The 20,364-nt window shown below is 49.5% G+C and overlaps 1 protein-coding gene across 2 annotated transcripts in view; it reads left to right on the top strand.

Moving 5' to 3' along the window:
- Window positions 1-8,131, top strand: part of PIAS4 (protein inhibitor of activated STAT 4) — a 63,395-nt gene extending 55,264 nt beyond the window's left edge. For both annotated transcript variants that reach the window (XM_048497237.1, XM_048497238.1), the window contains exons 9-11: window positions 1,059-1,219; window positions 5,186-5,328; window positions 7,120-8,131. In XM_048497237.1, coding sequence (XP_048353194.1) covers window positions 1,059-1,219; window positions 5,186-5,328; window positions 7,120-7,340 — 525 coding nt within the window. In that variant the 3' untranslated portion in view covers window positions 7,341-8,131. The remainder of the gene's footprint in view (window positions 1-1,058; window positions 1,220-5,185; window positions 5,329-7,119) is intronic.
- Window positions 8,132-20,364: the final 12,233 nt, after the last annotated feature.

Here is a 20,364-nt window from a genome sequence, read left to right as displayed (position 1 = left end):
GCACCCAGCCTGCTGGGGGTATAGACAACTAGGGAAGGCAATGGTAAGCCCCCCCTCCCCCATAACAAAGTCTGCCCAGTGAAGATCACGATGTGATGTCACCTCATGGATCAGTAATGTCCCATGTTATTGATGATAAAGAACATGAATAAAAATTACGACCTATGAAGGAAGGACCAATAACAGTGTTCTTCCAAATTAGGCGTACTTAGAGACCCAGCACGGTGCAGTGGTGGAGAGGGATGGAATCTAATCTGGACAACCAGGTTTTATTCCCCACTCCTCCACATGAGTGACAGACTCTTATTTGGTGAGCTGGATTTGGTTCCCCACTCCTCTACATGAAGCCTGCTGGGCGACCTTGGGCCTATCCTGGTTCTCTCAGAACTTAATCCATTTAGAGCAGTGATTCCCAAAGTGGGCGCCACTGCCCCCTGGTGGGTGCTGCAGCGATCCAGGGGGGCGGTGATGACCACAGGTGCGTTTGGGAGGGAGCGATGTAAGGGGGCAGTGAAAGCATAAAAGAAAGAAGAGAAGATTTAGAAAAATTGATTTATGTATTCCGCTCATAACGCTTAATTTTTCTTTGAACAGCGTAGTTCATAAATAGTTCATAAATAGTTTCATAACTTCAAAGTTCAATGTTTCTAATTTACACCTTTACTAGATTTTACGAAAAAGGTAGAAACATTTATACATATATCTTTCTGTTTAATTGCTATTGAAAATTTAAAAAAATTAATTTCCAGGGGGCGCTAAGTAATATTTTTTCTGGAAAAGGGGGCGGTAGGCCATATAAGTTTGGGAACCACTGATTTAGAGACAGGTCATGGCAAACCACCTCTGAATGTCTTTTGCCTTGAAAACCCCACAAGGGTTTTTTCCTCCGTATTGTAACTGTCTTGGTTCCCCCCCACCCCCAGCCCATTGCGCCAATTCCTGAAAAGCCGCACCCCCCAGAACCCAGCTGTTAACCGTCTGACATGTCGTAATACTGTGTCCCAGCTTGCTTTTCTGTGCTGCTAATTTGTTTGTGTCTATAAATGTTTCCCTCGAAGCTGGTAAAGATGCGGCTCTCCGTGCCGTGCCGGGCAGAGACCTGCGCCCACCTGCAGTGCTTCGATGCTGTCTTCTACCTGCAGATGAATGAGAAGAAGCCCACGTGGATGTGTCCGGTGTGCGACAAGCCAGCCACTTATGACCAGCTCATGATTGATGGGTGAGATGAGCCACTGAGACTGCCAGAAGGGCTGCCTTCAAGGTCTGCTCTATCAGAAGAGGAAGAAGAGTTTGGATTTATATCCCCCCTTTCTCTCCTGCAGGAGACTCAAAGGGGCTGACAATCTCCTTGCCCTCCCCCCTCACAACAAACACCCTGTGAGGTGGGGTGGGGCTGAGAGAGCTCCGAGAAGCTGTGACTAGCCCAAGGTCACCCAGCTGGCGTGTGTGGGAGTGCACAGGCTAATCTGAATTCCCCAGATAAGCCTCCACAGCTCAGGCGGCAGAGCTGGGAATCAAACCCGGTTCCTCCAGATTAGATACACCACTGCTCCTCCCTTAGGAGACCTCTTAGACCCCTGCTGCTCCTCCCTTATGAGACCTCTTAAAAAAAGAAGCCTCCCTTAGGAGACCCTGAAGCCCCTGTAATGTAGTGGATGGTGTTTGGGCTCAGAATAGTGAGAACTAAGTTTGAGTCATCCCTTTGAGCAGTGGCGTAGGAGGTTAAGAGCTCATGTATCTAATCTGGAGGAACCGGGTTTGATTCCCCGCTCTGCCGCCTGAGCTGTGGAGGCTTATCTGGGGAATTCAGATTAGCCTGTACATGCCCACACACGCCTGCTGGGTGACCTTGGGCTAGTCACAGCTTCTTGGAGCTCTCTCAGCCCCACCTACCTCACAGGGTGTTTGTTGTGAGGGGGGAAGGGCAAGGAGATTGTCAGCCCCTTTGAGTCTCCTGCAGGAGAGAAAGAAGGGATGTAAATCCAAACTCCTCTTCTTCTAACACTGATCTGGTTTCAGCCATAATGTACCTCACAAGATGGCTGTGAGAATAAACTGAAAATGTATTCCTTTCTCTCGAAACAGAAGAAATATTTTGTGGGGGGATGGGACACAGTGGACCTGATTGTCCTGAATCAACAACTGGACCAGGGGTCTGCAACCTGCAGCTTTCCAGATGTTCATGAACTACAATTCCCATCAGCCCCTGTCAGCATGGCCAGTTGCTAGCAGGGGCTGATGGGAATTGTAGTTCATGAACATCTGGAGAGCCGCAGGTCGCAGACCCCTGAACTAGACCAAAGAAAGGGGAATTCTCTGCTACCTGATATGGAAATAGCCACTAGTTTGGCTGGCTTTAAAAAGAAAGAGGAAGAAGAAAAAATGTGAACCAGATCTTTCCTCAATAAGAGGTAGTGTTTCTCAGTACCACATAGACCATGGGGAAAGTTTACGGCTTTCCCAGAAACCTCCGACTAGCTATAGCTAGAACACCGTGATGGTGTCAAGCCCTGGATCTGGACCAATATCGGACTCAGTGATTATGATCATAAATCTTTATTGGCAGACAGCAGCACAGCCTAGAACAGGGGTCGGCAACCTTTAGCACCCAAAGAGCCATTTGGCCCCGCCCCCGCCTACCCAAGCCCTGCCTCCAGCCAAGCAGGCGGGATAGACAGCAGCAGCGATGCCAACGACAGCAAGTTGCACTTGGGACACAGCGAGCGCGCCTCCTTCCCCACCCATCCACCCACCCGCTCCCTTCCTCCCTCCTGCTTCCTTCCTTCTTTCCTGCCTTCCTCCCTCCCTCCTTGTCTGGCGCCTGCGAAGGAGAGGAAAGGATGCCAGAGGGGGGGAGGGAGGAAGGAAAGGAGGAAGGAAAGAAGGAGGGAAGGAGGGAGGAAGGAAGGAAGGGAGCTGGTGGGTGGATGGGTGGGGAAGGAGGCGCGCTCGCCGTGTCCCAAGTGCAACTTGCTGTCGTTGGCATCGCTGCCGCTGTCTATCCCGCCTGCTTGGCTGAAGGCAGGGCTTGGGTAGGCGGGGGTGGGGCCAAATGGCTCTTTGGGTGCTAAAGGTTGCCGACCCCTGTTCTAGGCTGTGCTGCTGTCTGCCAATAAAGATTTATGATCATAATCACTGAGTCCGATATTGGTGCAGATCCAGGGTTTGACACCATCACGGAGGCGCGCTTGTTGCTCCCCAAGTGCAACTTGCCATCATTGGCGTCGCCGCTATGGAGCTGCAGTACAAGGACGAAAGAGCCGCATGCGGCTCCAGAGCCGTGGGTTGCCGACCCCTGGCCTAGAAGAAGCCAGTTCTAAACACTGGCTCTTCTAGCACCCTTTTAATGCCCCAAAGGTGCCCCCCTTCCTTCCATCCCCAGGAACATCAAAGCAAAGCATTACAAAGCAAGATGGTGACAATCGTTCGGTCTCAAGCCGACAGAGAGGGTCACCAGCCCAACTGGCGCTTGGGCGGAATCTGCACACTACAGGTTACACAGCACAAAAGCAGCAGGGAGCCGCAAGTCCGGGAAGCACATGATCAACCATAGCCCCCTTTGCTTCCAGGGGCCCTTTGATGCCAGGGGCGCTACCCGACAGATGGACTCCCTGGCCTTGTCCAGGAAGTCTGCATTTATGAAGAGTTAGAGAAACAACAATCAGTTGGCTATGAGAGAGAGTGTGCCTTTGAATCCTATTGGAGACAGACTGCAGAGGAGAGCCGTCAGCTGTTTGGCAACTGGGTGCTGAACTGGTAGACAAACCTTGCATCTGATCCAATAGGATTCCTCTTTTTAAAAATACATTTTAATTAGATATAAGGTTTAATATAATACAGAAACATAAAACATATATACACACAGTCACATTTACATATAAACAAAAAAAGAAAAACATTTAACTTTACTTGTAAGTAGTATTTTAACTAAATATTTCACCTATATACGTATTTAAAAATCAATAGACATAATCGCACAACGCTTAAAGAAAATGGAGTACTTACAATCAACGAATGAGAGACATATATATATATTTGGTCTAACTGGGATAATTATATAATGAACAAATATGATCTTTAAGATTTAAAAACGAAACGGGAAAGTCTTTATTTAGTTAGGCTACCCCAAAAAAAGAATGGGTGAAAAGTCAATTGATCTCTTCATGGTAATATAAAGATAAAACTTTTGTAAAAAGTAAGAATAAGGGTGAGAATACAGTGAAACGATTTGCCAATATGTAAGAACATAAGAACATAAGAACAAGCCAGCTGGATCAGACCAGAGTCCATCTAGTCCAGCTCTCTGCTACTCGCAGTGGCCCACCAGGTGCCTTTGGGAGCTCACATGCAGGATGTGAAAGCAAGGGCCTTCTGTGGCTGTTGCTCCCGAGCACCTGGTCTGTTAAGGCATTTGCAGTCTCAGATCAAAGAGGATCAAGATTGGTAGCCATAAATCGACTTCTCCTCCATAAATCTGTCCAAGACCCTTTTAAAGCTACCCAGGTTAGTGGCCATCACCACCTCCTGTGGCAGCATATTCCAAAGACCAATCACACGTTGCGTGAAGATACGTTTCCTTTGATTAGTCCTAATTCTTCCCCCCAGCATTTTCAATGAATGCCCCTTGGTTCTAGTATTGTGAGAAAGAGAGAAAAATTTCTCTCTGTCAACAACTATGAAATTTAAGGGTAATGGTGGAAGTCTATTTAATTGTTTTTTTAATTATTTTTAATTATTTATGTATAATGTAAACTTAGACTAGGAAATAGGACTTTGTAGTTTGTAGAATGGGACTGGAAATTTAATAGAGTAAGTAGTTAATATCAATAAATGACCTAGTTATAAATAGAGAGGGAAATGGGAAATTAGCAAAGACAATGATGCAAGAATTATTAAAGGTGGACAACCTAACAATACAATTTTTAAATACAATAGGATTGCTCTTGAATTCTTCGCTACCCTGAGCCCCTTGGAGAAGAGAGATACTGCAAACCATCTCTGTTAATGATCCAAGGCAGCTCTAACCAGATCCTTAAAGCGGCTACCCCCTTCTACTGAAACAGCCTTGAGGGAGAGCAGTTTCTCCTACCTGAGCCTCCTTGAAAAGGCAGGGAGTTGAGGAAGGGGGAGCGTAGAGTGTCGGGCTGGTTTTGGAATCTGACTTGGTGGCGGCTCTCTCCTCCAGGCTGCTCTCGAAGATCTTGACCGAGTGTGAGGATGCGGACGAGATCGAGTACTTGGTGGACGGCTCCTGGTGCCCGATAAAAGCGGAGAAGGAGAGAAGCTACAGCCCTCAGTGCCCGATACTGGTTGTGGGTGGATCCACAGGTGGGTCTCAAAGCCCTGGAAGGGTCTGTTACTCCGGTCATCAAACGAGACTCAAAAAGGTTTCAAAAGCTTTACCTGGTTTCCGATTCCCTGCACAGTCTCTCTGGACACAGTGTGTAACACACTTCTCTCTGGGATACACCTCTGAAGATGCCAGCCACAGATGCAGGCGAAACGTTAGGAACAATATCCACCAGACCAAGGCCACACAGCCCCCCGGAAAGCCCACCAGAACCAGCTGTTGTTTTCTTTGACCAGTGAAACGAACAGTTGCAAAGGGTTATTAAGGCCTTCGTTTCAGGGATCGTTGGATTCTAAGCAGCTTCATAACATTGGTTTCATGCAACTAAATTATATGCTAGATCAGTGATGGCGAACCTATGGCACGGGTGCCAGAGGTGGCACTCGGAGCCCTCTCTGTGGGCACGCACGAGGCCTAGAGCAGGTTGGCCCCTGCTTGAGCGGCTGGGGCAGAGGAAGAGGGAGCCAACCGGTTTTTTCTAAACTAAAACCTCAGCATTCAGGTTAAATTGCCAGGTTGGCACTTTGCAATAAATAACTGGGGTTTGGGTTGCAATTTGGGCACTCGGTCTTAAAAAGGTTCGCCATCACTGTGCTAGATCCAGTCACTCAGACAGGGGGCATCTCAGTCACCCAGACAGGGGGCAGCTTAACCAAAGGCTCGCCATCTCCACAAGATCTTTCATTCACCCTCCTGGTAAACGAACCCTTCATTCACTCCCAACTCCCAACCTCTAACTTTCATCCTTTGAAACTAAACTAATGAAAAATTCCTTCTGTCAGATCTTGACTGTTTCCTGATACCAAGCTCCTATTGGCTGGTTTAGAGCACGGCCTTGGTGGGCTCCTATTGGCTGGTTTGGAGCGCGGCCTCGGTGGGCTCCTATGCTGCTGGGGTGCAACAGTTCTGCTTTTCTGTCCTATTTGTCACATCCGGCTTCTAGTCCTTTCTGCTACCGTGTTTCCCCGAATATAAGACAGTGTCTTATATTAATTTTTGCTCCCAAAGATGCGCTATGTCTTATTTTCAGGGAATGTCTTATTTTTCTGTGTTCTGTTCGTCGGGCATGCTTCCAAACAAAAACTTTGCTATGTCTTACTTTCGGGGGATGCCTTATATTTTGCACTTCAACAAAACCTCTACTACCCTGTTTCCCCGAATATAAGACATCCCCGAAAAATAAGACATAGTAGAGGTTTTGCTGAAGTGCGAAATATAAGGCATCAGCATGTTTGGAAGCATGCCCGACGAACAGAACACAGAAAAATAAGACATCCCCTGAAAATAAGACGTAGTAGAGGTTTTGCTGAAGTGCGAAATATAAGGCATCCCCCAAAAGTAAGACGTAGCAAAGTTTTTGTTTGGAAGCATGCCCGACAAACAGAACACAGAAAAATAAGACATCCCCTGAAAATAAGACATAGTGCATCTTTGGGAGCAAAAATTAATATAAGACACTGTCTCATATTCGGGGAAACACGGTATGTCTTATTTTTCAGGGATGTCTTATATTAGGGGAAACAGGGTAAATCCAGAACCTTGAAAGTTGCATTTCACTTTTGGGGTTTTTTTGCGCATACGGTGATCAGTCACACTCTGTGTGATATTTGACTCAGTTCCCAAGTTTACAGTCTCAGGCAGGGTCGGGGCAGGGGGGCTGGGCAGGGAAGGGAAGGGTGTTCCACTTGGGAATGCTGGAGGGGGCCGAGATACGTCCAAGGACGGCCAGCCTGCGCCTCACATCTGTGTGTCCTGCATTTTTCCCTCAGGGGGCACTTCCGACATCAACGGGGCCCCTCCCCCTGCTCCCAGCACCAACGGAGAGAACGGCAAAGTCCCCGCCGACGTAGTGGATTTGACACTGGACAGCTCGTCCTCTGAAGAGGACGAAGAGGAAGAGGAGGAGGAGGAGGAGGAGGAGGACGATGATGTGGGGCCCAGACTGAAGCGACCCCGCCTCTACAAGAAGGATCTGGCTTCCACCTGCTGACTGCCAAGGGCACTACGGGACTCCTAGTGGAAAAGCTTGAATACTCTGGTGCTTACTTGGATAGGGGAAGAGGGGCTGTTCTTCCCCCCACACACACATATACCCTCCCCTCCCCTTCCGCCTCGCCCTTCTCCAAAGCGGACCTTGTACTCCGCAGATCCAAGATAAGACTCCGAACGAACGCGCGCTGAGGAGCTGCTGCATGGCTGGAATTCTCTCCTACTCCAACTTCCTGTCCCCGCAAAACAATCTCAGGCTCTCGTCAGCTCGGCCCGAACCGTGGTCAGAATTAAGGGACTTAGGCGGCCTGTCGGGGATCGCCACGGCCTCCGTTTCCCTTCTGTCTCTTTCCTTTACCATTGATTTGTGCATAACCTTAAACGGCTGGCCGGCTGCAGCGTGTGGACACCGAATGGACCATTTTTTGAGCCTTGCTGTGTCTCTCCGAAGCTGTGTGCATTCTCCCCCTCCCCCACCCCGACCCCTTGTTCAACAACCATTCCAGACACTCTCAAAGCGCCTCGTTGAACATGTAAAGTGGGGTTTGGGGGTTGGATTTTATTTTTGGGGGGGTGGACCGGCTGGGAGGTTTCTAGGACCCAGAGAGCTTCCAGGTTGGATGTTTCTTTCTGGGGGCATGTAAAGTTTAGGGCTTTTTTAAGGGGGGGGAGGGGGGGAGAGAAAATCACGAGAGATTGGACTCGCTCAGTGTTTGAGCGGCTTGTAACCTCATGTAAAGAAAAGGTTGGAATCCTTTTTAGCCACTTCTGAAAATAATGTAGAGTTCTTGCGTAGTGATTCCTTCTTTGTTTTTAGTTGAACAGAAGCCATTTGTGGGGGGGGGGGGAGACGAGGGAAGGGGTGGCCATTTGAGGGGGTGGGCATGGAGTGGGGGAAGGGCTCAAACCACAAATCTGTCTTTTTTTGAAGTGCAATAATTCAGTGTGTTTTGGCAGATGAGGAAGGCTGAGCAAAGTTCTCCTTGGTCACCAAAGGGTTTGCCTCGAGCCTGCTGAGTTGGGGAATAGAGGGATGCGGGGTGGGGGGGGGTTGCTTGGGGTGGGGGGTTGGTGGGTGGGCGGGCCTTTCAGAACAAAAACAAAAACAAAAGAACGCCCAGCAGAGGAACTGTACATTTCTTTTTAAATTTTGGGTTTTAGCCAACTACCTCGGTTTAAAAAAATAAATTACTCAATTCAGGTTGTTGCTCGGTTGTGCAAAACGGTGCAGAGCCAAGCCGGGACGGCCTGGCCTGCAAGCGACTGTGCTTTCGAAAGGCGTCCAGGTGCGCGCCTCTTGTGCCGCTTCTCCTCCCTGTCGGAGGGTGTGCATGTGTGTCCCACAGCTTTTAACCCCCCCCCCTCCACACACAGCTGCCCCCAGCCTCTGACTTGGTCTGCGACTTCTGTTTCTCCTGTGGTTGCTCTTGACTTTCCTTGCTTCCCAGGGAGATGAGAGTCACCCCTGACCCCACTAAGCAAGAAGCTGTGGGGAGCTATGAAGAAGTTTATATAAGTTGGGGCGGGGGGGGGGGGGGGTTTCTTTGGGCATGTAGGGCTGAGCTAGGTTAACGTGACACCCAAGATCCTCTTCATGGACTCTTCGGCACACCTTCTAGCAACTCAGACAAGCATTTTGTGATGTTTTTTTCCTTCTTGGCTGTTACCTGCCACTTCTACATTTTTGCCATGTTGTGCGGTCTTGCTTCTCTCCATAATCACATTCTCCCCTGTTAGAGTTAGTTACTTCTTCCCTCTCTCGGTGAAGAATGTACAACTTTTAGTTTGTTGTGTGTATGTGTGTGTTTTTTAAAAAAGATGCAACTAATTACTACTTTTTGATGTTTTCAAAGGAAAAGAAATGTGTCGTCCCCCCTTCTCCGCAAAAAGGATGGGGGACATGCCGGGGGCCAGTTAGAACCGGATCAAGAGATGCCCTCTTTCTGTGTCTCACTTTTGAGAGAAGCTTGGCCATTTTTCCAGACTCCCAACGCAGGCTACCTTCTTATATCTTCTCCTGGAAACTCCAAAATCTGAGGTGCCTGACTGGATACCCCCCCCCCCCCCCCATGGAAAGAGAGCAGACCACTGCAGATGGGTACTTTGAAAAAAAACCCCTCTAAAACAGGGGTGTCCAACTGTGGCGCTTCAGGGGCTGATGGGAATTGTCGTCCATGAACACCTGAAGCACCAGAGTTGGACACCCCTGCTCTAAAAGGTCACAGCAAACCTTCCTGCCGACATGTTCGCCTTTTCTTTCTCCTCTGGGACTTTCACCAAGTCTGCTGGAGAGACCTCGTGACAGGCAGGAAGCAACACCCACAATTACAGAGGGGGAGCCTGAAGGCAGATGAAGGGGCGTGGGAGGCTTGGTGGGGGTTACTCTCTTTTCAGGTTTCTCTGTTTGCAACCCCCGTGATAAATGTGACTGCTTCCCTCCTCCAAAGTCAGTGAAATTGTCACATCTCAAAGTAAGCAATACGTTGGCATTTTTTTTTTGTTAAAAATCAGGCGAAACCTTCAGTCCCATTTCAGAGTTCGAAATTGAATTTTATTGTACAGATTTTCAGCTTTGCATTGTCAGCCGGACCTTAGGGTTAGCTCTTGTCTCTCCTTCTGCTTCCTCTCCTGGTATTTGTGTTCTGATTTAACGGTGTGTTCCCATCGTTCCCTTGGATTTTGTTTTCAAAAGCCCAAGTCACTGTCCCTCTATTTCTGTACCACCCTCTTTTCTCCCCCCCTCCCCCCCGCCGGACAGCTTTCCATTCAGTACACACAGGAATTGTGTCTGTGGGGGGGGGGGGGGTTGGTCTATATCCTCTCTTTTCTTCCTCCCCCTTTTTTTTGTAAAGAAAAGAAATTATTTTTCTTTTGTTCAACACACATTCTTCAAAAATTCAAAGTTATAATGTTTGTTAAATAAATAAAAGGAAAGATTTCAATTTAATACCTCCTGGGGTCAGTTGACTATTTTACAGTAACTTCTAGAGCTGCGGCTCTCCAGATGTTCGTGGACTACAATTCCCATCAGCCCCTGCCACCAAGGCCAATTGTTCTAGAGCAGGAGTCTGCAACCTGCGGCTCTCCAGATGTTCATGGACTACAATTCCCATCAGCCCCTGCCACCAAGGCCAATTGGCCATGGTGGCAGGGGCTGATGGGAATTGTAGTCCATGAACATCGGGAGAGCCGCAGGTTGCAGACCCCTGGCTTAAGGTGTCGAACTTGCATCTCAGAGACCTGGGTTCGAATCCCCATGCTGCCATGGGAACTTGCTGGGTGACCTGGGGCCAGTCACGCACTCTCAGCCTTGACCCTGGCTGTTATTCGGATGGGAGACCTCCAGGGAATACCAGGGGCACGAGGCGAAGACAAGTGGTAAACCACCTCTGAATGTCTGTTGTCTTGAGAGCTATGGGGTCACCAAAAGTCAGCTGTCACTTGATGGCAAGAAAAGAGGTAGAAGCTCTGAAGCGCAAAATGACGGAAGCGGTTGGCTACGTCTCCTCTGAACCTCACCCAGTCCAGCCAACTATTTGTGACAGCAGCCGGACAAAAAGGCCCACAAGCAACGCCCTCATATCCCCTCCTCTCCTGGTGTTTTATAGGAGGACTTCCAGACACATTCCCTATCAGCTTCGCCAGTGATGGCCAATTGGCCATGGTGGCAGGGGCTGATGGGAATTGTAGTCCATAACATCTGGAGTGCCAAAGGTTCGCCACCACAGCTCTATGAAGTTTCCACAGAACCAGCTTCCAGTGACTGTTAAACTTATCCCTAAGTAGACACCTCCTGGATGTGCCGAAAGGCCCAGTGTTCTAATCCAACCAGCCACCTGCACGTTTCTAAATAACTTTGTGCAGCATGGAGGGCAGGGCAGCTCTATTGCCTGCGTGGAGAAGCCCTCTTGAGTCGTCTGCTGAAAGCTGAGAGCTGAGAGTGTTCTCAGCCGCCCTGTGGGCATGGAGTAGTCACCTGGAGAAGCTTACCAGACGTGGCTGGGGAGTTGATTCTTGCCCCCTCTAGGGAGTCCCTGGAAAATGGAGGGAAAGGCAGGCCTGCAGAGGTGAGGCCACGGAGGGCTTTACATGGGATGGGCAATACTTTAAACCAGTGACGGCGAACCTTTTCGAGACCGAGTGCCCAGATTGCAACTCAGAACCCACTTATTTATCGCAAAGTGCCAACCCAGCAATTTAACCTGAATGCTGAGGTTTTAGTTTAGAAAAAACGGTTATTCCTAAGGCACCAAGCATCAGAGCAGCCAGGAAGCAACCGCGGCAACGCCTCAAATGGGTGAATCACCACCCTAGAGGGTTTAATACTCAGAAGTAAGCCCTGCATTGCCAGCAACTGAGCTTTCTACCTCTGTGGTAAAGGATCAAGTGTCCAGGCCAGCTCTAGATGTGTGTGTGTGTGTGGGGGGGCATCGTTCCCTCCCACATGATGAACTCTGTGCATGAGTGCTCACAGAGAGGGCTCTGAGTGCCACCTCTGGGCACCCGGTGCTATAGGTTCACACCAACACAAAGTTTAACCGATCCTGGTAACCGACAGGCAATCCAGTGGAGTGGCTCGGAATGGTAATGCATAGCGCGACGCTCTAGTTCTCACTGCGGAGTTGAGCGGCAACATTCGGCAACCAACTGTTTCCAAATGTATTTTGAGGGGAGTCCTAGGGTTGCCAACGGGCCTGGAGATCAAAGTCCTCTTCCTTTAACAAAGACTTAATAGGTGAAAGTGGGCCAATGAAGTTTTTTATGGCTCTGTGATACATAACAGGAGTAGCAGTGGCGTAGGAGGTTAAGAGCCCTGTATCTAATCTGAGGAACCGGCTTCTGATTCTCGGGCTTTCCAGCCTGAGTTGTGGGAGGGTTATCTGGGGGATTCAGATTAGCCTGTACACTCCCCCACACGCCAGCTAAGGGACCTTGGGCTGGGCCGGGCCAGCCGGAACTCTCTCAGCTCCCACCCTGACCTCACAGGGTGTTTGTTGTGAGGGGAAGGGCTGCAGGGAGATTGTAAGCTCCTCTTTGAGTCTCCCGTAGGAGAAAGGGGATATAAATCAAAACTCCTCCTCCTCCTCCTCCTCTTCTTCTTCTTCTTCTTCTTCTTCTTCTCCTTCTTCTTCTTCTGTTTAAGGGATGGGGCATTTTTTGTTCAGGCAGTTGGCAACTGGAAAAGAGACCAATGTACAGTGCCCGGTGCACCAGTGCGTCCTCTGCCCCCAACTCGAACACCCATCCCCGCCTCCATGCCCCCGGAACGCCCTTGGAAAAGAAAGTAACTTTCCATCCAGACTCCTCACCCCCCCATTGCTAACAGCTTCAGTTGTAATCTCCGCCTGACAGCCTGCAGGTTCAACAAGATTTTAGTCTTGTCCATTTTATTCTGCTTATTTGACAGGATGCATCAAGGTCTGCCATGTTTCTCATTTTGATATATGCTCTTCTAAAGGGGAAACCCAGAGTTTAAATGCCTTTAGGGACAACCAGCTTCCAGGGGGCACTTGAGGGATCCCCAGGGGCAGAGCTTTCCCCCTTGCTACGCCTCTGGCTGAAACAAGGAGGGGTGCCCAGGCCAGATGTCTGCTAATCTCTTCCTTCAGACTAGGACAGCGATGGCGAAACTTTTCAAGACCGAGTGCCCAAATTGCAACCCAAAACCCACTTATTTATCGCAAAGTGCCAATACGGCAATTGAACCTGAAGACTGAGGTTTTAGTTTAGAAAAAACGGTTGGCTCCAAGACGTATGCTACTGGGAGTAAGCTTGGTGGTAGCGCTGGTGGCTTTGCTTGAAGCAACCGCCACTCTTCCAACGGGTGAATCACGACCTCCCTAGGAGGGTTTACCTGTAGCAAGCCCCATTGCCAGCAACCCAGCTACTCCCCAGGTAAAGGATCAGTGCCCCAGGCCAGCTCTGGTGGGATGTGTGTGTGTGTTGGGGCATTTCTGCACCCCCCCCCCATGATGAACTCTCTGTGCACGGTGCTCCACAGAGAGGGGCTCTGAGTGCCACCTCTGGCACCCAAGTGCTACAAAGGTTTGCCACCACTGACTAGGGAGTTCTGTCTCTCAATCTGGCTGTAGCTTTCCCTTGCAGTAAAGTCCTCGGGAAAAGACAGGAGGGGGGAGGAGCACTGGGGTGATCGATTGGGGGTTTGGGAAAAGACAACTTAGAAGTGGCTTTTCTTCTGCTGGCCACTGGTGCTTTCCAATAAAGTATTTTGAACAGATGGTTTCGGAGTCTTGTTTGGTCTCATCCAGGCGCTCCACGGCCTATTTGTGGCTGGTCCACGGTCGCATTTGAAATGTGGAGAGCAAGTAGTGAGCACCACAGCCAAACAATTGCTGAGCAGTGAGTGGAACCCGTCACGAAATGGTCGCTGTTAGAAACTTGGGTTCAGAGACCCTAAAAGGAACTGGGACAAAAGCTGTGAAGTAGCAAAGTCATTGACACGCCTTTGTAAGTGTCCCACCAAGTAGGCAGGCACGGGCAGTACCAGTTTCAGCTTTGTTCTCTGTCCCCTTCCTGTTTTCCCCATTGGCTGGGTACTCAGCGGTTTACAGCCTATCCCAGTGGTGGCGAACCTATGGCACGGGTGCCAGAGGTGGCACTCAGAGCCCTCTCTGTGGGCACGCACAAACAGAGTGCCCCCCCCCACATCTAGGCTGGCCTGGGCCGCTGGGCTCAATTGTTAGCATTAAACCTAAGACCTAGTTTCTTGGGAAGCAGTGTAGGTAAACCCTGTTAAGCACCGTTAAACTCGCTAATTTTCATGCAAAGAACTAAAGCATGACCTGGGAGTAAAGCTTGGTTTCTGCAATGGGGTTTGCTTCCGAGTAAACCCTCCTAGGGTCATGATTCACCTGTTGGAAGAGTTGCACGGTTGCTTCAAAGCAAAGCCACCCACTACCACCAAGCTTACTCCTGAGTAATGCATGCCTCAGAGCCAACCGGTTTTTCTAAACTAAAATATCAGTATTCAGGTTCAATTGCCGTGTTGGCGCTTTGCGATAAATAAGTGGGTTTTGGGTTGCAGTTTGGGCACTCGGTCTCAAAAAGGTTTGCCATCACTGGCCTATCCCATCCGCCTAAACACATCCCATGAATCACACAGCCCCTGATCACATCCATCCTTATGTAATCATGGTTTCCAATTAACTATCAGCTATTTGTAACTGTCAGCCATTCCGTATCTGTTTCTTTGAGACGTCCACTCCAACGGAAAGAAGCTCGTTATTTCTCTCCCTTATCACACTTGCCCTATGGACAGTTTTGGTTAAGTCCGCCGCTATAGTACACATCTCATTTATTTTGCTGTGAAAGGCTTACAAGCACCTGTGTTTCCTTAACTGTCAGCTCACACAGGTTCTATCACCTTGGACTTCAGAAAAAGCAATATTCTCTTTTGTTCCTTACAGTTCCCATGTCAGGTTTCCAGCTCTGGGTTGGGAGACTGCTGAGGATTTGGGGGCTGGAGCTCGGGGAAGGCGGGGGCTTCCGTGGGGCACGAGGCCATAGAGTCCACCCTCCAAAGCATCCATTTTTCCCAATTTTGTAGATTGCAGATAAGCAGTAATTCCAGGGGATCTCCACGTCTCACCTGCAGATTGGCAACCCTGGAGACCACTGAAGAATACTAAGGTCATTATGCAGAGGAAGGCAATGGCAAACCACCTTAGATAGTCTCCGGTCCTGAAAACCCTTCTGGGGTTGCCATAACTGCTCTTTACACATCACAGAAGCATAAGCATGTTATTGTCATTGTGCACGCACAACGAAATGTACAGCAGCATTCCTCGATGCACACAATTGTGATCTCCATACCCCATCCTTACTTTCCCCTTCCTCCACCCATCCCTACACAGCCCCAAACACATCAACACGAAGCCGCGGAGTTCAGCATCGCCACAGCTCTAGAGTAGAAGCTGTCTCTAAGCCTCTTTGTCCTAGTTTTGATAGACCCATCGCTCCGTCAGTGGATGGTCACAGTTCAAAAGAGAGTGTTCTGATGAGACGGACTTCAGAATATTTTGGGCTTTCTTTAGGCTTCGGGAATTATAGAGTTCTTCTTCCGAGGAGGGAGAGGGCAGCCGATAACTCTGTGCAGTAGTGATCACCCTTTGGAGCTACTTTTCCCATCCACCACTGGTGCAACTGGGAGAACCATACAGATGCAGTAGGTTCAGACGCTTCCTCATAGCAATAAGCGGTAAAAGACACCAGGAGTTTTCCATTCAGTTGTTGTTTCCTTAAAAGTCTCAGATAGTACAGTCTTTGCTGGGCCTTCTTAACCACCGCGGCAGTCTGTACGCCCCAGAAGCCAAACTGACGCTTCCCAAACAACTTATTTCTCCATGTAAAATCAGTTCAAACATGTGGACTTGTACAGAAAATCAAGCAGTACTGGTTGGAAGCACATGCAAAAATGCAAACAATATTGAAGATCACATTTCCATCTGCTTGTAAGGCAACATTATTGGGTTTTGTTCCTGAGAATTTTCTGAAGAAACTTAAAGAACTATGTATTGTCGAAGGCTTTCACGGCCGGATTCAACTGATTGTGGCGGGTTTTCTAGGCTGTGTGGCCATGGTCACACAGACCACGGCCACACAGTCCGGAAAACCCACCACAACCAGTTGAAGAACTATATTTGCATTTGCTAACTGCAACCAGAGTAATAATGGCAACCAATTGGAAAGCTGAAAGAAGTTCAAACACAGAAATTTGGGAGGAAACCGATTCTGCTACCATAGCTAAACTGATGAATCTTGTAAACAGTCAAAACATGAGTTTGATGAGAAGTGGGAATTGCAATTTTTATATGTGGCTGAATCAATTGCTTAAAAAAAATACCAGGAATGAAATGAATAGGTCAATTTGCTATTAATATGTTAGTAGTCAAGGCTATAAGTTAATCATTTATTTGACACATAGCAGTGGGTGTTAATTACATAATTAAATAGCAGAATGTTCGATAAAACAAGTGTCATATTTAAATGTTTTATTGTGTTTTAATTGTTTTAACCCATCCCGAGCCCTTTGGGATGGGGCGGGATAAAAATGTGAAAATAAAATAAAATGTGAAGGTCCTCTCTCAACTTTGTATCACTCCTGTATTTTACTGAACATCATTATCATCCATTTTTGTTATTTTCTATTATGGTGTGTGTTTACATATGGATTAAATATTTAAAATATATATATTATTTTGAAAAAAAAAAAATCAGTTCAGACATGGATGTCACGCTACTGATTTGCTACTCAGTCCATCAATGAATAGTGATGGGGGAAAGGCGTACCAGAACCCACACCAGAAGCAAATTATAACTTAGACCACAAAGACTAGATTGCTATGGAAGCCTGATGACGCAGAGCGGCTGCCAGGAACTATTCCCAAAAGGGCTGCATGGCAATCACGTGGCTACCCAAGGTTACAGTCGCTTCCGGGCTGGAGAAAAGCCCCAGAACGAGAAACACCCCAGCCTGATCATAGAGTCGCTCCTCCGGGAAAGCAGAGCGACTTTGGGAAGGAGGAGGGAGCGCTTTGGGCGCATGCGCAGAGACCTGTTCCCCGCTGCGCCTCCTCCAGGCCCCGCCCCCGGCCGCGACGTTCTATAAAAGCTGGGCCCGTTGACGTCAGCCCCTTCCGCCCGCTCGGCCCCTGCCAACCAGACAGGGCTGCCGCAGCCGCCGCCATTGTTGCCGGCCTTCCCCCGCCCCCGGGCAGCCCCCTCCGCGACCTTCGCAGAATCCGCCGCCATCCGCCGCCATGGTGAGCCATCCGAGGCCGGGCCGGGGGGGGCGGGAAGGCGGGCACCCAGACGAGCTGCCAGCCGTGACAGCCCCGGCCTGCGCCTTTCCAAAGGCAGGAGCCAGCCCCGTGGGAAGGCCTGGCCCCTGGGGCCGCTGCCGCAGCCGTCTGCACGCGGCGTTTTCGCGCTCCTGATCTGGTTTCGGGGAGGGGGGGGCTTGGCTGGGGCTGGGAAACAGCGGGGGCCTGGAAGAGCCGGGTTCGAATCCCTCCTCTGCCACGCAGGTTCCCTGGTGACCTCCCCCGCCTGGCAGCCTACCTGTCAGGGCTGTTGTGAGAGCAGAAGGGAGGCGAGCGGAAGGGCGGGGACCCCCTTTGGGGCCGGGGTGGGGAGAAAGATAACATAGAGTCAGAATTCTCCAGATAAATTAGGGTTCTATCAAGCTCTTCTGTCAGCATGGCCAATTGGCCAGCGCTGGTAGGGCTGATGGGAATTGTAGTTCCGAACATCTGGAGAGCCGCAGGTTCCCCACCCTGATGTAGACGAATTCGGCAAATCGCGTTAATCTGGTGGAGTAAATATACTTCTGCGTTTTGGCCTTCGAGGGTGCCAAAATATATGGGGACGTGTATTTTCCCTTGCCCTGACGAATATGTAAGGAGGGTATGTATACTTCCTGAGGTTGCCAAAACATATGGGGACGTGTATATATTTATATGTATTTCCTTCAGCTCCAAATTTCCTTAAGGCTCGTGAGCTTTCCCCAGGGAGCGTCGGGTGATTCTGCAAAAGGCCGGATTCCTCCGGCCCCTTGTTGCGTACCAAAACGAATACTTGTATTATTTTGTATGTCCCACCTGCCCTACACCCCCTCGAGGTCTCAGGGCGGTGACAAAACAAAGCCACAAAAGTGCCGTAGAGAACAATATGCACACCGGCCATGGGTAGCATCTGTGTGTAGCCGGGTGTTGTTGCTCTTGGTTTCTCCGACGACAAGTGGAAGGGTCACATCCCTAGTTGTGAGGTTTCAGACCGCACTCCATAAATATGCACTCCACGTCGCTTCTTTAGTCTGGCGGGATCTCAGCGCAGCCGAGAGGCAGAGCTAAGTTCTGGTTGCATAATGGAAACTGGGGCCCCAAATTTAAGTTGAACGGGATCCAGCGCACATTTACAGAAGTAGGGTTGCGGGGCAGAAATGCCCAAGGGGTTTGCGTGGGAAGCCCGGATGCCAACCGGGCCGGAGGAAATACAGCAAGCAGCAAGCAGCGAGTCGGACCCCTTCCGCTGCAATGGAAGCTGCCCCATAACTCTGCAGTCGTTGCAGAGGGACGCCCGGAGCGCAAGTATCTGCTTTTTTCTTTAGTGGGTTTGAGTCAGACCAGCTTGGGGAAATGGGGCTGGTTTGAAGCATGTGGGTTTGTGCCAGAAACATCTGAGTTGTGAGTGTCATTGCGGTGGGACGACTACAGGGCTGCACTACGCGCACAAAGGCATTTCCCTGCAGATCGTGTGGCTGGCCGGTTCGTCCGTATTTTCAAGCGCCCTCCCCAGTGTTTGCTTTCAGTGACCACCTCATCTCGGCCTCTGGTGCCAAGCTGGCATGGCTGAAATTGCTGGCAGTGGTCGGTCAAAGCTCATCTCAGCAGTGGCGGCGCTGTGTTATCTCTGGCATTCTTAGATAACAGGCCCCTCGATTCTATCAAATTTCGCCAACATGGCTCGACTGGTGGGAATCGTAGTCCGCGAACATCTGGGGCGCTAGAACTGGACACCCCTGTTTAACACTCTGCCCTGTCATGGCTCCAGTCCCGATCAATATTGGAAACTGAGTAAACAGCCAAGCCTTCTGGGTAAAGAGAGGTTAGGCGGTCAGCTTGTTTGGGTTGGCTCTTGAAAGGTTTTGCTGTGATCACAGGGGTGAGATTGCAGATTCCTGCCTGGCTTGTTTAATCGCAGTTCGCCATCCAGGTTTCTCTTCAGGATGTTCACATGGACTACAAATCCCATCAGCCCTCGCCAGTTTCACAATTGGAGTCCATGAACGTTTGAGAGTTGCAGGTTGCAGACCCCTGGTTTAAAATGCTTGCTCACTCAAACAACACGAGCAGTGAAACAGTTTCATGGAAATAAATGTTTTGTGTAAAATATGGGTAAAATAATTCTAGTTGGAGGCAGATCGCCTCCCTGAGGCTGTGGCTGTACCGCCCAGAAGGCAACCCAGATTATGAGAAATCCAGGGCATCCCTAACAAGGGTTTGTCCAGATGTCAGCTTGAAGACCGCCAGAGAAAGAGAGCTCACCTCCCCTAAAGCCATGGTGGAATCCTTATACCTTAGGATGGATTACACCCCATCAGCTCCCTACTCAGCATGGCCACCCCATCAGCCCTACCAGCATGGCCAATTACAGGCTATGGGAATTGTAGTCCATAACATCTGAGTGCCAAAGGTTCGCCACCACTGCCCTCTAAAGCCATGCGGCTATTCTGGCTGGCCATGGGAATTGTAGTCCACAACATCTGGAAGGTTTACACCACTGCTCCTAAACAGCCCAGTTCCACTGGTAAACCAAACTCACTTCAAATTTTATTCCCTCATGTCCAGCCAATACCTTTTGGGTTCATAATTTATACCCATTCTTGCAGGTCCTGTCCTCTGTTGATCTGGTTCTTGATTCAGTCCTGATATGAGGGTGCTGATCTGGTGTCGAAGTCAATGCTTTGAGTGCTCGGCTCCTTTCCTGTAAACTCTTGCTGTGATGTCCAAACTAAGGAAACTCTGGTTGCCGTGGCTTCGTCATCTAATGGATCATTGAGGGGAATGGTGTTAATTGAGATTGCCCTATTTGGACACGCAGGGAAGCTGGCAACTGACTTTGGTTAGCTGGCTGTGTGGGGCGGCTTAGCTCAAGCAATAGTGATCAACCCTCTATATAAATTTGCTTGGCTAAAAATTTCACAGGACAGGATCAACCGAACATAAAGGATTTTCAAAGAAACGTAAGGTAGCCCTGCTGGCTCTCCCCATCTCTAGAAAGCAGTGACGGAATTAAAGCATGCGCGTGACCTACCGTCCCTCCAAGGTGAACTTCACCAGACCAGATCCGGGCCTACTGCGGGACAAAAGGCCAACATCCGAACATGTCCTGGATCGCCTATGTGGATCACGGAAATCCACCCTGACTGGACTCTGCTTAGTGTGCAAGCTGGAATTATTAGTTAGGCCCGTGTCGGAGAAACATCGCCACCGTAATAATTCCAG

The sequence above is a fragment of the Sphaerodactylus townsendi genome, linkage group LG05 (genome assembly GCF_021028975.2).
Source record: "Sphaerodactylus townsendi isolate TG3544 linkage group LG05, MPM_Stown_v2.3, whole genome shotgun sequence".
NCBI classification, from domain to species: Eukaryota; Metazoa; Chordata; class Lepidosauria; order Squamata; family Sphaerodactylidae; genus Sphaerodactylus; species Sphaerodactylus townsendi.
Note: the sequence above shows the minus strand (reverse complement) of the source record. Positions and strands in the feature narration are given on the sequence as shown.